General features: G+C 40.2%; 1 protein-coding gene across 3 annotated transcripts in view; it reads right to left on the bottom strand.

Annotated features, from left to right (window-relative positions):
• The window catches only part of tusc3 (tumor suppressor candidate 3), a 193,548-nt gene that overhangs the window by 73,737 nt on the left and 103,659 nt on the right, over nt 1–16,152 (bottom strand). For all 3 annotated transcript variants that reach the window (XM_008111711.3, XM_003221566.4, XM_062981522.1), the window contains one exon: nt 14,612–14,752. In XM_008111711.3, the coding sequence (XP_008109918.2) occupies nt 14,612–14,752 (141 nt within the window). The remainder of the gene's footprint in view (nt 1–14,611; nt 14,753–16,152) is intronic.

Below are 16,152 nucleotides of genomic sequence, written 5' to 3' on the forward strand. Positions count from 1 at the left end.
CTAGGAGGATCTGGATTGTTTTTGTAAAATCGTAGTCCCGGGTGATATGGTAGACTTTATAGAGCAATTTCCTATGTTGCACTGTGTTATAGGTTGCCATAAGGTCCACAAAAACTGTTACTGTAATGCAACCTTTCTCATAGCCTTCCTCGATATACTTGGTCAAGTTAAGAATTTGAGCTGTACCATTTTTCTCTGGTCTGAAGACTGCTTGTTGTTCAATAAGCTGGGGTTCAATAACAGAGCTTAGTCGAATTAATAGCATCCTCTCATATATTTTATACAGATCGCATAGGAGAGAGTAGTTCCTGGCATTGGAGGCATCTTTACCTGGTTTTAAAATGGCAATAATCTTAGTTTTCCTCCATTGTCTGGGAATCTGTGTGTGTGCCAAGCATTGATTGTAAAAATTTGAAAAGCCAGTTTTCAGCTTTGGGGCCCAAGTAATTGATTTGCTCCATCATTAGATCATCTAGGCCAAGCGCTTTACCAATTTTGCATTGCTTAATAGCTCCTCTGGGTTCTTTCAGGTTTAGGGGAGATGACAACTGGTGGGTTTCAAGTTCTGGCGCCCTGTTGATTTTAACCTTTATTTTGCTGCATTTGGTTTTCCCATTCTAAATTAGATGGTGTGCTATCTGATCAGGTGTTAGGTTTGTATGTCCACAGTTGATCAGAGGATCATTATCAAAGCATCTCAACAACTACCAGGTTCTACCACTACTCTTGGACATATCAAGATTCTCAAGCAGCTCTATCCAGCGGACTTTCTTAGCATTAGCTATGGCTGTAGATAATTTGTGGCCTGCGGCTATGGTTTCATCACTTGAGGTATGGATTCTCTTGAAATAATCTGAGGTATTCCTGTTGCTGAGTTAGCGATTCTTCATTTAAGCCTGGTAGGTAGCTTGTACGACAGCCTCCAGGGATTGAGAGCTTCAAGGATCTTTTCATAGCTTCTACAAACAAGTCATAGACTTCTATGGAAGGTTCTATATCGAAAACAGCTGCTTCCAGGTTCTTTGTAAACTTTTTCCAGCTAGCTTTATTGAAGTTATATATTCTACAGAAAGGGAAACTTTTTGGTCTTACAGCTGCATATGATAGGCAGCATATTGGTCTATGTTGAGTGTTAGGTATTGAGTTTTCTACCCTTTTAATGCATTGTTGGGCTATGCTTTCATTTACAAAAATCAAATCAGGGTTATAACTACGCTTCCACCGGTCACTATTAAATGATGGTGGTAATTTACTTCCATGAAGGAGGCTCATTTTACTATTATCGGCCCACATCTGAATCGCTTCACTATTTCTATCATCTTTTTCATAGCCTCAGGCGCAGCTATAGCTACTGAAGTCTCCCACAACAAAACAGACTTGATGATTATAGTAATTAGTTGAGGGGTAAAATAAAAATCAGCCCCGGGTGGTTTATAGAGTGATGATACACTGCAGCTATCAAGTTACAAAGATAGGATTTCAATGTTGTTCACTTGTGTGAGAGAAGTTGTAGACATTTCTAAACCAGATAGTACAAAAATGGCACTACCATATTGTCTGTGAGGTTGTTCCACTGCCAGTTGCATTCTGAGGATTTTTGGTGTTCTCAATGTAATGTCTCTGTGTGTTTCCAGTATACATAAAAAAATCTCAGGCAATGTCCTCTGACATTTTGACCAGTAGCTCTTCTTTAGCAAGTGACAAACCTTCTATATTAATAGACACAATCGTTAAAAGTTTAACAATTATGTCTATTGTGCTAGCTTTAAATAAGACTTTTGTAAATAACCAAAATCATTAGGCTAGGAAGGTAAATAATATTTTCCTGCTTTCTAATACTCAGTGAAAAAGAAATTCTTGCAATGATCAGAACTCGGCATCAAGACAATTTAGATATGCTTAGATTCTTCACCATCTAGATTATTTACTATTTAGGAATTTTCCTGCTCAAAGTTACTATCTAATCAAATGTGGGATTTTGTGATTTTCTGTTCAGTAAATTTATTTTCTTGCACAGAAAGCAGCATTCTCTGCATAAGAAACCGTGAATAAAAAGGTGTCCTGTATATATTAATGCTCCCTTTCTGCACAGAATCACAAATGTCTGAATACGAATTATGTATAAGGCTATGTCAAAAACAGATAAAAGAGGAATACAGTAGAGTCTCACTTATCCAAGCCTCACTTATCCAAGCTTTTGGATAATCCAAGCCATTTTTGTAATCAATATTTTCAATATATCGTGATATTTTGGTGCTAAATTCGTAAATACAGTAATTACAACATAACATTACTGCGTATTGAACTACTTTTTCTGTTAAATTTGTTGTATAACATGATGTTTTGGTGCTTAATTTGTAAAATCATAACCTAATTTGATATTTAATAGGCTTTTCCTTAATCCTTCCTTATTATCCAAGATATTCGCTTATCCAAGCTTCTGCCGGCCCGTTTAGCTTGGATAAGTGAGACTCTACTGTACTTATTAACCCTTGCCATAGGCTTTACAAAGTCATTGTCCAGTTCTGATCAATGTAATTCTGGTGTCAGCATCTAGCTATCTAGGTCAGCTGCTCATGTCCAAGTGAACCATAGTGCTTGCTAGTATCAATACTTGCTTTGGTTCTCCTTATGATCCATTTTTTCCAGCCACACTACTATCTAGCAAGGGAATATGGATCTTAGAAGTCATTTGCTTTTTAAATTTGCCACAATGTGCTAGAGCAAAGCAATAGTAAATTTAAAGAGCAGTCAACTTCTCAATATAGCCACTGCTGCTAAGTGTACACAGCTGGATTGAGGGCTCACATCATGAACAACGGTATTGATGAAGCACAAGCCTTGTTTGTTTGTTTCCCTTTAGATCACTGCTGTGCTATTACCATCCATGTTGACATAGAAAAATGCCAACCCCATGAATGTGGAATATTGAAATTAAATCAATATGCCATACCTATGAGTTTAAGAAAACGAAAGTACGGTGGTGGAGCACCTATTATCCCTCTATGTAGGGGCAAGGGTACTCCAAGAGCAATAGGGATGAAATGGATCAGCCTGTTTCCTTCACAATCTGTTTGGACCCAAACAGGTTAATGAATCTGGTAGTCATCCTAAGGTTTAGTAAAGCTAAAATAAGCATATTTATGCTAATCCCATTCTCAGGACTGAGAGAGAGCTGCAGGCAGTTGAGGTTAGGTATTTTTGAGACTGCAGACAAACTTCCAAATGCAAGATGTCCATGACTGATATGAATAAAAAACAGAGTGGTTTTGACAGCCACATAGCTACTGCATGGTAGCCTGTTTCAGCTATTTCAATAAACCAGATTGAGACTTCTTCTCACCACCTTAATGAATTAGGTATTTAAATGCAATAGGATAGAATGCAATTAATGTGGAAGCTAACGGACAACATTCATGGACCATTTGAATTCACTTGCCACCTGGAGGCAAAGTGAGTTCACACCATTATATAACTTCTCCAAATCTGCATCTGGATGATTAGAGCAGTTGAATGTGTGGAAACAGAGAGAAATTTGCACTTAAAAGCAGCTCTTTTCATTTTTTCCTCAAGTGGTTTTTAATTTTTAGAATGCTCCAATTCATTTTATTCCCTCTTTCGTAAATGTGTTCAGTGCATCTCCGCTAATATTATATATTTCAGCTATCTCAGATTTCACACAATACTAACCACAGACTCAAAGGGTCCAGAAGTAACTTCTTTCAAGTAACCAGTTATATATAATTATTTTTCACTATTTAACCTATTGTTAACCTACCCTGTTTTCCCCAAAATAAGAAATACCTGGACTAGTGTGGAGCTTTGGCATAGAGTGCTACCAGTATGTAGATGATACCCAGCTACTCTTGCGTCTCGAACCTGGGACAACCATGATTCCTGAGAACTTTAAGCTGTGTTTAGAAGCAGTGATGAGTTGGCTGCGAGCAAGTAGACTAAAAGTGAATCCCGCGAAAACTGAGATACTCTGGCCTGGCCAGCCACCAGAGTTAATCCAGTCACTGCCTGATTTTGATGGGGAAGTTCTGGTTCCGTCTGCTACTGTTAAAAGCCTTGGGGTTGTGTTGGACTCATCGCTGACGATGGAGGCCCAGATCACTGCCATAAGTAAGCAGGCCTTTTTTCATCTTCGCCAGGCAAGGAAATTGGCATCCTACCTCTCAACAGAAGCATTGGCAATGGTAATCCATGCAACAGTCACCACTAGGTTGGATTATTGTAACGCCTTATATGCCGGCCTTCCGAAGACAAAAACCCAGAAGATCCAAATGGTCCAAAATGCGGCGGCCAGGCTGCTAGCGGGATCATCTATAAGATCCCATATTACACTGATTCTGAAACAACTGCATTGGCTACCAATAGAACATCGGATCTCTTACAAGATACTGATCCTGACATTTAAAGCTCGAAATGGCCAAGGACCATTATATCTTAGGGACCGCCTCATTCCTTTTTTCCATCAGTGGTCACCTCGATCCTCCCAGGAAAATCTCCTATACGTACCGGGCCCTAGGGAGGTACACCTGGAAGCTACAAGGCGTAGAGCCTTTTCGGTCTATGCTCCAATTCTGTGAAACTCATTGCCTCCATATCTTAGAGCAATGTCGGAGTTGCGACCTTTTGGAAAAGCGCTCAAGACTTGGCTGTTTGGTTGTGCATTTAAGTAAATCAGATCTAATTTGCCAGATAGTCACTGTTGAATCTTTTTAGGTTGAATGTTTTTAGGTTGAATGTTTTTATGATGAATGTTTTTTATATTGTGGAATGATATTTTAAATTGTAAGTCGCTCGAAGCACTCTGGTGGAGAGTGACTAATTAAGAAATAAAGTGAAGTGAAGTGAAGTGAAATAAGACGTAGCAGGATTTCTAAGCATTTGTGCAATATAAGCCATACCCTGAAAATAAGACATAGTGATAGGTGTGGCTATGCAGCATACTAGGTCAGCTCCCCTTGTCAGGTCCAAGTTGTTCTGTGCTGAGGCATAGAGGAAGACACAGAAAGTGAAACTAAAAATCTCCTCAGTGAAGTGAGGAGCAGGATGCCTTGCTTTAAGTATTGTGTGTCCTCAGGGGGAAGAAATAAAGCTGTGGCTGCCATTTTACTGTGGGTCTCTCTCCTCCAGCACTGGTTTGTGGGTCTCTCTCATCCCCCACAAACACAAGTAAAGCTGCTGCTCCCCAGCACAGACCAGCAACAGTCTGTGGGTCTCTCTCTCACCCTACACAAACACCAGGGGATAGGGGAGAAGCTTCAGCAAGTGGTCTGCTACTGAGCTCAAAGAGATCATCCCATGAATGAAGATTGTTGTAACATACTTAATAAAAATAAGACATCCCCCGAAAATAAGAAATAGTGTGTCTTCTTGAGGAAAAATAAATATAAGATAGTGTCTTGTTTTTGGGGAAATACAGTATATTAAGAATGTAACTTAATAAGGGTCTAAATACACCAGTCTTTCTGATTTTGGAGCTAAGCAGGGTCAGTTTTAGTTAGTACTTGGATGGGAGACTGCCAATGAATGCCAGGTGTTGTAGGTTATATTTCAGAGGAAGGAACTGGCAAAATCAACTCTGCGGGTTCTTTACCTAAGAATACCCATGCCAGTAATTTCCCCAGGTTCTGTTCACAACTCCATAGAAGCCTCTTGTACTTCAGCATAAAAATAAATAATCAACACCTTCCTATTTTGTAATATATAGTCCCTCTTTATTTCAGTAGTTTGAGCTGCTGTGCCATGATAAAATTTAATGTAGGGTGTATTTTTAAAGCCATCAAATCCTCTGAATCCCATTAGTGGTGCTCACTCTGATGCTGTTATCCAATTTGTTATTTGCCACTAATATCTCTGCATATGTTCGAATCATTTTATGGATATTTTATGCTCCCTAATAATACTTTTATTCCACTCTTCATCCAAGGAGCCCAAGCACTACATTTAAGGTTGACCCATTTTATTCCAAGGAGGGAAAGGTAGATTAGCTAAGGTATCTTTAAGTAATTACCAAACCTGCCTTCAAGCAGAAAGGCACGACTGACCAGGAGACTGGAACAAAGTTCCTTTTAACACAAATCCTGTGCTTACTTTGCACTCAGCAATTGTCTTGAGATTGACACATGTGGAAGAGAAGAGAGGTCAAGGAGAAGGGAGATGAGCATAGCAAGGAAGATCCTAACACATTGCTGCCAATGTGAACCCTTGTCCCCACAAATCTTTCTAACCTGAACAAATAATTAAAAAGGACCAAACAACTTTCACAATGAGATAGCAACATCAAATCTCATTCATTAATCACAACAGGTGGCAGTTGCAGGGTTAATATTTCTGAAGCAGAATTAATGATAGAAGTGAGTGCTCTTCCACCATTACTACCACCACCACCACTACTATTTCTGTCTATACTAAGAAAAGTCATCTGGCCATTCCATTTAGATGGATTATTTGAGAGAAGTAATTCAAAATCAACTCTGCCAACAATCATTTTTTACTGACTCAGAAACTTCTCTTTGGCTCTGCTGCATCGTGGTCAGGAGCAGCAGCCTCTGTCTGTACATTTATTTCACTTTGGAGTAACTGAGGAGAAAAGGGAATATTACACTATGTAACAAAATTAGAAAAAAACTGGGTTGTTGTATGTCTTTCGGGCTGTGTGGCCATGTTCCAGAAGCATTCTCTCCTGACGTTTCGCCCACATCTATGGCAGGCATCCTCAGAGGTTGTGAGGTATGGAGAAAACTAAGCAAAGAGGTTAATATATATCTGTGGAAAGTCTAGGGTGAGAGAGGTCAGTGTGAATGTGTGTAGTTAATCACTTTAATTAGCATTGAAAAGCTTATCTGCTGTCTTCTTCCTGCCTCTGGGGCATCCTTTGTTTAGAGTCGTTAACTGCCCTTGGTTGATTCATGTCTGGAAATCCTCTGTTTTCAGAGTATTGCTTTTTTATTTACTGTTCTGATTTTTGAGGTTTTTAATACTGGTAGCCAGATTTTGTTCATTTTCATGGTTTCTTCCTTTCTGTTGAAGTTGTCCACATGCTTGTGGATTTCAATGGCTTCTCTGTGTAGTCTGACATGATAGTTGTTAGAATGGTCCAGCATTTTTGTGTTCTCAAATAGTATTCTGTGTCCAGGCTGGTTCATCAAATGCTCTGCTATGGCTGATTTCTCTGGTTGAATTAGTCTGCAGTGCCTTTCATGTTCTTTGACTCTTGTTTGGGCGCTGCGTTTGGTGGTCCCTATGTAGACTTGTCCACAGCTGCATGGTATCCGGTAGACTCCTGCAGAAGAGAGAGGATCCCTCTTGTCCTTCGCTGACCGTAGCATTTGTTGGATTTTCTTCGTGGGTCTGTAGATAGTTTGTAGGTTGTGCTTCTTCATCAGCTTCCCTATGCGGTCAGTAGTTCCCTTGATGTATGGTAAGAACACCTTTCCTCTGGGTGGATCTTTGTCTTGACTCTCATGGCTTGTTCTTGGCCTTGCAGCTCTTCTGATGTCTGTGGTGGAGTATCCATTGGCCTGTAGAGCCCAGTTTAGGTGGTTGAGTTCACCTTGGAGGAGGTGAGGTTCGCAGATTCTTTGTGGTCATCCGCAAACCCAATCAACAATTGGGCCACACAGTTTACAGAAAACCTACACACACAGATAGATACCTTCATAAAAACTCCAACCATCACCCAAGTCAAAAAAGGAGCACAATCAAAGCCCTGACAGACCGTGCACAAAGAATCTGCGAACCTCACCTCCTCCAAGGTGAACTCAACCACCTAAACTGGGCTCTACAGGCCAATGGATACTCCACCACAGACATCAGAAGAGCTGCAAGGCCAAGAACAAGCCATGAGAGTCAAGACAAAGATCCACCCAGAGGAAAGGTGTTCTTACCATACATCAAGGGAACTACTGACCGCATAGGGAAGCTGATGAAGAAGCACAACCTACAAACTATCTACAGACCCACGAAGAAAATCCAACAAATGCTACGGTCAGCGAAGGACAAGAGGGATCCTCTCTCTTCTGCAGGAGTCTACCGGATACCATGCAGCTGTGGACAAGTCTACATAGGGACCACCAAACGCAGCGCCCAAACAAGAGTCAAAGAACATGAAAGGCACTGCAGACTAATTCAACCAGAGAAATCAGCCATAGCAGAGCATTTGATGAACCAGCCTGGACACAGAATACTATTTGAGAACACAAAAATGCTGGACCATTCTAACAACTATCATGTCAGACTACACAGAGAAGCCATTGAAATCCACAAGCATGTGGACAACTTCAACAGAAAGGAAGAAACCATGAAAATGAACAAAATCTGGCTACCAGTATTAAAAACCTCAAAAATCAGAACAGTAAATAAAAAAGCAATACTCTGAAAACAGAGGATTTCCAGACATGAATCAACCAAGGGCAGTTAACGACTCTAAACAAAGGATGCCCCAGAGGCAGGAAGAAGACAGCAGATAAGCTTTTCAATGCTAATTAAAGTGATTAACTACACACATTCACACTGACCTCTCTCACCCTAGACTTTCCACAGATATATATTAACCTCTTTGCTTAGTTTTCTCCATACCTCACAACCTCTGAGGATGCCTGCCATAGATGTGGGCGAAACGTCAGGAGAGAATGCTTCTGGAACATGGCCACACAGCCCGAAAGACATACAACAACCCTGTGATCCCGGCCATGAAAGCCTTCGACAACACATTAGAAAAAAACTGTTCCTGGTTTAAAAGTGTTATTTACTATTTAATTGTGCGGTACTTACGTAGAAAGTAGTTGTTATACTCCAGAAACTTTGTTTTTGTGACTGCCACAAACTATGTTGAATTGGTCGAGACTTGAGATATTATTCATTGAAAAACTATAGCAAAATGTGCTGCACAATGTCCCACAAAAACAGAGGTTTTGCAGTTTAATAGAATTTTCCCATGTTTTTATGATAGAACCAATTAGGAAATGACATTTATAACCCAGGAACAAAAATCGTGTTATATAGTATTATATATCCAGTGTGGATTTGGATGCAACGGGACAGTAACTGAGGTGGGATATTACTGAGATTCATCTTCTGACAATGTCTACCTGACAATAGGCAAAATTATATTTTGCATTAGTCCTGTCTAGTTTTTCACATACTGTGTGCTGGTACAGCTGTACCAGAACCTTCTATTTTACTTTCTTGCTGCAAATGTTTGCAGCCATAGGACAGGCCACCTGTCAATCACCATTAAGTTTGGTTCCGCCCCCTGTTCAGGGCTCTGGGAGGGAAGGAGCCATTTTTAAGTTAGTCTCTCTTGGGAAGTTCAGCTGTAGGACATAGACCAGCTCGTCCCGTAAAAGGCTTCCTATTTCAAGACCGTCTGGGGTTAAAGAATACCAGGGATAAAGACCACCAGGGATAAAGACCACCAGGGATAAAGAGCACCAGGGTTAAAGTATACCAGGGATATTGACCATCCCAGGATACAGAACTACAGCACAGAAACATCTGAAAGCCTCAGCTGGTAGGTCCACTCGACAACCAGACGCACTTGGGAGTTGGCAGTGGGTCCCAAACCAGCTAGGCCCAGATAATAGATAGCCTGGGAGGGGTTATAAGAGAGTTTTCACTGTTATTCAAAGCCTATCGCCTGTCCTGTGGGACAAGACTCCTTGAAGATTTATTATTTGTTCGTCAATAAAGACTTTGTTATTTCTTTAAAGACTTCAAGGCCATCTTTTCAGGAAAATTCCTCAACGACCCTTCTTTAGGCCCCTGGCGTCCCGCTGGGCGTAAAGCGTACGTCCTACATAACAGTCAGTCAGTCACAGGCCCGGCGCGTGACAGAACATACTGTATATCACATTTTGTGGAGTGTCTCTCCACAACAGGAGTAGACATTTTGAGACAGAGCACAGTCAATCCATTTATCAATCAAAATATAAAATAAAATATAAAATAGAACAATATTTTAAAATTGCAAACTATGTTTTTAACCACTGAGGGGCCAGAGGGTCTCTGAATGTGATGGAAAGGTAAAAGGTAAAGGTTTTCCCCTGACGTTAAGTCCAGTTGTGACCGACTCTGGGGGTTGGTGCTCATCTCCATTTCTAAGCTGAAGAGCCGGCATTGTCCGTAGACACCTCCAAGGTCATGTGGCCGGCATGACTGCATGGAGCGCCATTACCTTCCCCCCAGAGCAGTACCTATTGATCTACTCACATTTGCATGTTTTCGAACTGCTAGGTTGGCAGGAGCTGGGGCTAACAGCGGGCGCTCATTCTGTTAAAGTGGGACTGATTGTATATAGAGTTGTTTAAATGTAATTGAGTCATGATTGTGCAATGTGTGCTGGAGATTGCATCTTACACTGTGTGCTGCTTACTATGCCAGTGTGTAAAGAGTTAAACTTGGATTGCATCAGATAGCAGAGACAGAGATAAATAGCCCTCTACTTCCTATCTTTTTCTCTCTGTCCCTTCCCGTGTGTGCCTGCGTGAGAGCTGTGTATCGTCTCGTGAGATTTCCGTTCATAAGTAAACTTTTGATAGATAACTGAAGACTGCAGCGTCGTTATTTATCCAGAGTTTCCTCGTCAGCGACTTCTGCTGCGTGTGTGTCTAGGAAACCGCTCTGACACATTCCACTACCGGGATTTGAACCTGGGACCTTTCGGTCTGCAAGTTCAGCAGCTCAGCGCTTTAACACACTACGCCACCACCAGGGGCCCATGATGGAAAGGCCCTACCCAATTCTTACAGTGCAGGTGGAAGCAATTTGGAGAAAAAACATATTTAAAAATGGCCCAAAAGTACTTTGACCACTTGGGGGTCTTTTTCAATGTCAATTTTAAGAAAGGAGAGATGACTTAGATGTCATCAATTACTGAAGAAATACAAGATTTGTCCATCAATGCAGGGGAAGAATATTGGCAGAATATGTAAGATTGTTGGACTGGATTGTCTGCCTATTTATTTTTCCACACAGAGAAAGTACACTGGCACACTTTTCAGAGCTTAATGAAAGCCTCAAAGGAACATACATATATACAAAATATGGGAGATTTTAGAATGAAGCTTTCTTTACATATTACCTTGTTTTTTCTCTCTCAAGTATATGAGCCCTTTGAACACACAGCAATAACTCTTTCTGTGCTGTTTAGCTGCTCTCAGAGAAATACTATATTGTCTTGGGCCAAGTTAACATGACTGTAAGCATCTTCAAAGCTTTACTGATGAAAGGAAGCTTGCTCAATTGGATTCTCTGGTTTACATTCCCAAAAAGCGACTTCACATACCATGTTCAAGAAAATGCATGATGCAATATCCTATTTGAGAATTCAACAATAAAACGCATCTGCAGCAGGCAGACAAAGCCTAAGGTGCGAGTGGGCATTTAGAGGCCCCCATGAAGGAGGTCAGATTTGGTTGGTGCCTTCACTGGCCCCTCATCATGTGACAAGGATGGATCAGCAGGGTATTTAATGCCAATCTGCATCTGCAATGGTCTCTTATTTGTCTTGTGAGTAGGCACTGTGTGGCACCCCCCCCCCCCCCTTTAGGGAGTGAAGGGTTGACTCCCATTACAGTTCCTATACATTTTGGAGATGGGGGCCTGCAATAAGGGGCTACCCTTAGGGCTGGGATTAGGGTCCTTCAAAAACTATGAGATTTGTGAGGGAGCACCTTCAGAATGGCCTTCCAGTGATGATCGCCATGAGGTGCAGCCAAAGAAATTTGGCTGGTCTTGGGGATCTATGGTGCTCATATGTCCTGGGGTGGTCAGATGGAATGACACCCAGCCAAGGACAATTCTCACTAGGTGGCTAATAACCAAAGAGTTATGTCTTTACAGGTAAATTATTTAACTGTGTTTTTGTTCACAGGTGCTTCCAGAAGTTATAAATAAATAGCTCAGGAAATGGCCCTTTAGATCCATTTTCTTTATCTGGTCTTTTTATTTCATGGTAGAAGTTCAAATTCTCCAGAGAGCAGGAAAATGGCTATAATAATAAAGAGAGGCATATACTGTCACTGCCACCTCAATAATCTTACCACAGAGCTGGAAGAATTTTTTATATATATCCAAAGTCACCAGTTGCCATCTGATTTTGGCAGAAAAGGGGAGTTAGTTCTGGTTAGTACTTGGACGGAAAACAGCGAATGAATGTGAGGTACTGTATGGTGTATTTCAGAGGAAGAGAGTGGCAAAACGAGCTTTGAGTCTTCCTTGCAAAAGAAATCCCTTTGAAATCCATGCAGTCTCCATAACACAAATAAAGGTATGATTTTTTAAAAATATGATCTACACATTGTGCCAATAGTTTCAAAGCTAAGCCAAGACGATACTATTAGGATACCTAGAAGGGAATATATTTATTCTCGTATTTTGTATTTCTGTCTAGGTCAGTAATTCTCAACCTGTGGGTCCCTAGATGTTTTGGTCTTCAACTCCCAGAAATCCTAACAGCTGGTAAACTGGCTGGGATTTCTGGAAGTTTCCCAGGCCAAAACACCTGGGAACCCTCAAGTTGAGAACCACTGACCTAGGTGATCCATTCTGGGTATAAAGCATTATACGAGGGTTATCCAGAAAGTAGATTACGTTTTGGAATTAAAAATGAACGAAGTATAGGAGAAAACATTTACCATATGCAGTTGAAAGCCACACCTAAATACGACTTCTCAACATAGTCACCATTCAAATCTAGACACTTATCATAGTGATGAATGAGCTTGGCAACTCCTTTCCCACAAAACTCTGCCGATTGCATCCTCAACCAGCTGGTCACCCCTTCCCACAGCTGTGCATTGTCGCCAAAACACTGCGTTGCCAGCCACCCGCCCATTGTTGGAAACAAGTGGTAGTTGCTCGGTGCAAGGCCCGGACTACACGGCGGATGAGGAAACAACTCCCACCCAAAAGACTCCAGAACTTCATGTGTGCGACCCGCCATGTGGGGCCGGGCGTCCCCATGAAACAGCAAAATCCCCATGCTCAACTTTCCCCCATGCTCATCCTGGATCGCTCTTCTAAGGTTTTGCAAAGTTTGCCAATACCTTTCTGAGTTTATCGTTGTGCCTCGTTCCAGGAAGTCTGCAAGAAGCACACCTTTCCTGTCCCAAAAAACAGTTGCCATAACCTTCTTTGCTGACATCATTTGCAAGCATTTGCAAAACCTTAGAAGAGCGATCCAGGACGAGCGTGGGATTTTGTGGGGAAGGAGTTGCCAAGCTCATTCATTGCTATGATAAGTGCCTAGATTTGAATGGCGACTATGTTGAGAAGTGGTATTTGGGTGTGGCTTTCAACTGCATATAGTAAATGTTTTCTCCTATACTTTGTTCATTTTTAATTCCAAAACGTAATCTACTTTCTGGATAACCCTCGTATACTCATGTATAAATATTTATATTCATGAAAAAATGGATCTAAGGTATTAGTCGGGGGCTGATTTTAGGGTTAAAATTAGTATGTGACTTATGGATAAGTCAGATGCAGAAAAGGAAGAGGGCTAGGAGGCTAATTGCCCCACTACCATCTTTCTGCCCAGCTATTGAAAGAGGAAATTAAAAGCATTGGGGTGGAGAAAATCAAGGAGTTAGTGCATCTTTTGAGTACTTTCAGTAAACTATTGCTTTTTGCTACTCTACTCAAAGAAGGGGGTGGTTCCATTTTCGATAAAGGATAAAGTGTTTTATTTACATTGCCCTGTGGATACGTTGACACAGGTTTTTGGGTCAAATTTTTACTAAAATTTCTAGGCATATACATGAGCATACACAATCATTGCAAATTTACTGCAAAGGTGGGTACAGGGGTACTGTTCTTAGTGACAGAGGTCCACAAACCTGAAGTTCTCTTTTGTCTTTAGGACTGTAATTTTTTTTTCAAAAACAAGACATCAAAACTAATTTAATGAAAACTAGTACTTAGCAGCCCAAATTCATTATAAGAATAACAAGTGTTGAAAATTAAATCAATTTTTTCTTTTATTGGCAGAGGTTTAAGTAGCTAAAGTGATATTCTTATGGGACAGCGTAAACGGCCTCGGAGGAAAAAGTTTGTAGGAGAAATTCTCCAAAGTCCAGTACATGTTAAGAGCACATAATGTCTAGAAAGAAAGGATGGAAATGATACCTGGTCCAATCAATATGATGTGTCAGGTTCTTTCATGTCAGCTTTTGGGGAGCCTAGTTCTGTTTCACAAATTTCAATTAATAAGACATAACATTAAAATAACCAATAAAATAGCACAATTCCTGTTTTAATTGCATAAACATTGAACTTCAAGTTCAAAGCAACAGCTAGCTGAAAGTTAAACCTTCATGCCTTTGAACTTTAGAAAAGAGTGTAAATGTATCTAATTTCTACCAACTATTCTGGAACCAATTACAATTAGCCAGGGTATTGGCAACCTCATAATTTCATGCCCTTACCAACCAGTCGTGGATATCACCCTTGAGGTTTGTCCCAGCTGTTCCTGTTATGATTTAGTAATCAATGCAGCCTATTTATTAATGCAGTGCTTTCTCATTAGCAGTGCAAATGGGACTTGTTATATAAACAAATAAATTATTGAACTTTGAAACATTTTCAGACATCTGCATACCAGTGCTGCCATTGCCCAGCCAGTCTTGTTGTAGATGAATTCCAAGTTATTTCGCCGTAAGTAGAGCAAACCACCAACCAGTGACACTAGGAGAGCCAATGCAATAGTGCCTGAATAGTTTGGTGGTCTGAACACTCTAATCTGCAGAAGAAAAAGCATAGTGCGTATTATGTCACTTATTGATGTAACAGTATATACATATAACATTCAAGGGAATGAACCTTGCATATGGTCAAATAAAAAAATGAATGACACACACATTCTAAAATAAGTATTTTGAGTGTTTTTCTCTGGGGGTAGCACCAATTCTTTTAAAGATGGTAACAAACAAAGAGTCAAAGTCTTGTTCTTGAACAGACTTTTCCCAGAACAGTCAGGTAACATTATATAACCTTTAAAAAAAGAAATCAGCTAAATAAAGCATTATAAACTGGATATTAAAAACACTGAATTTCTTTTTTCAGAAAGTAGTCATATGCACACACAGCCTTCTTGTCTAAAGGAAGAACAAGTCTGCCTTTATTAGAAATGTCATCTCTACTATATTTATATATGAATAAAAATATTGCAAATTCACATTCTAACATCTTGGTTATTCCCTCCTTCCTAATAACCAGAAAACATAATTTGTGGATTAATAAAGGACAGTTTGATTCCAATTGTTTTTGCTGTTGGGGCCAGGAAGTCACGGTGCCAATAAATTGTACATTGTACTTAAGCCTCTAAAATGGCACAGTAGAAACTGTCAGTATGGGCTAAAAATATTCACCACTCTGCAGCATAAGACATCTTTGACAAAAAGAATCCTTACAGAATTGCATCTGTGTGCCTCTGCGTAGATAGGAAGACTGCCAGTGGCAAAAGCTTCACCAATAAAAAAGGGACATTTTACAAGAATGGTGAAAAAGAGAAGGGTAATGGCCAAGAAGAGGGAGAATGCAACATCACAGCTCAAGCACTAGAAATGAAATTACAATTTTTCATATAGAAAACCCAGAGACATTCAGCTCACAGAATGTTTTTGTAATCTATACTCTCTTGGCAGGATATTCTTTCCCACACACATAACCTGATTGTCACTGTGAAATGCAACTTGTTATCCTAGGAAGATTCTATTAAGAAGTACAAATTGAAATCTTAGCTACTCATTTCATAGGTGCTATTTATATACTGATTTTCTGCAAATTTATATTGCTATTGTGTGGATAATGCTTTTATACAGCCCAGTCATTAGGTGGCAGTAGACTTATATCTGGGTAGATTCAAGAGTTGTTTGCATCTAGTTTCTTTATCTTAGAGACAGAGATAGAGATATCAACATGAGCAGAGTGTCGTCTAAGCCTTCTGCAATAAGTATTAAACCATACATATTCAAAGTACTATAGTATATACAAATGACAAAGCTTAGCAAAAAGATTGTTACTGTAAATTAGGGAGACAAGATGAATGAACTTCCACTGGGAAGTTCTCCCATACAAGATCTGGTGAAATGAAAGAGAGTTACATGGCAGCATAAAATCTCTTATGCGGTCTTTATTCAT

Source organism: Anolis carolinensis, chromosome 5 (genome assembly GCF_035594765.1).
Source record: "Anolis carolinensis isolate JA03-04 chromosome 5, rAnoCar3.1.pri, whole genome shotgun sequence".
NCBI lineage: Eukaryota > Metazoa > Chordata > Lepidosauria > Squamata > Dactyloidae > Anolis > Anolis carolinensis.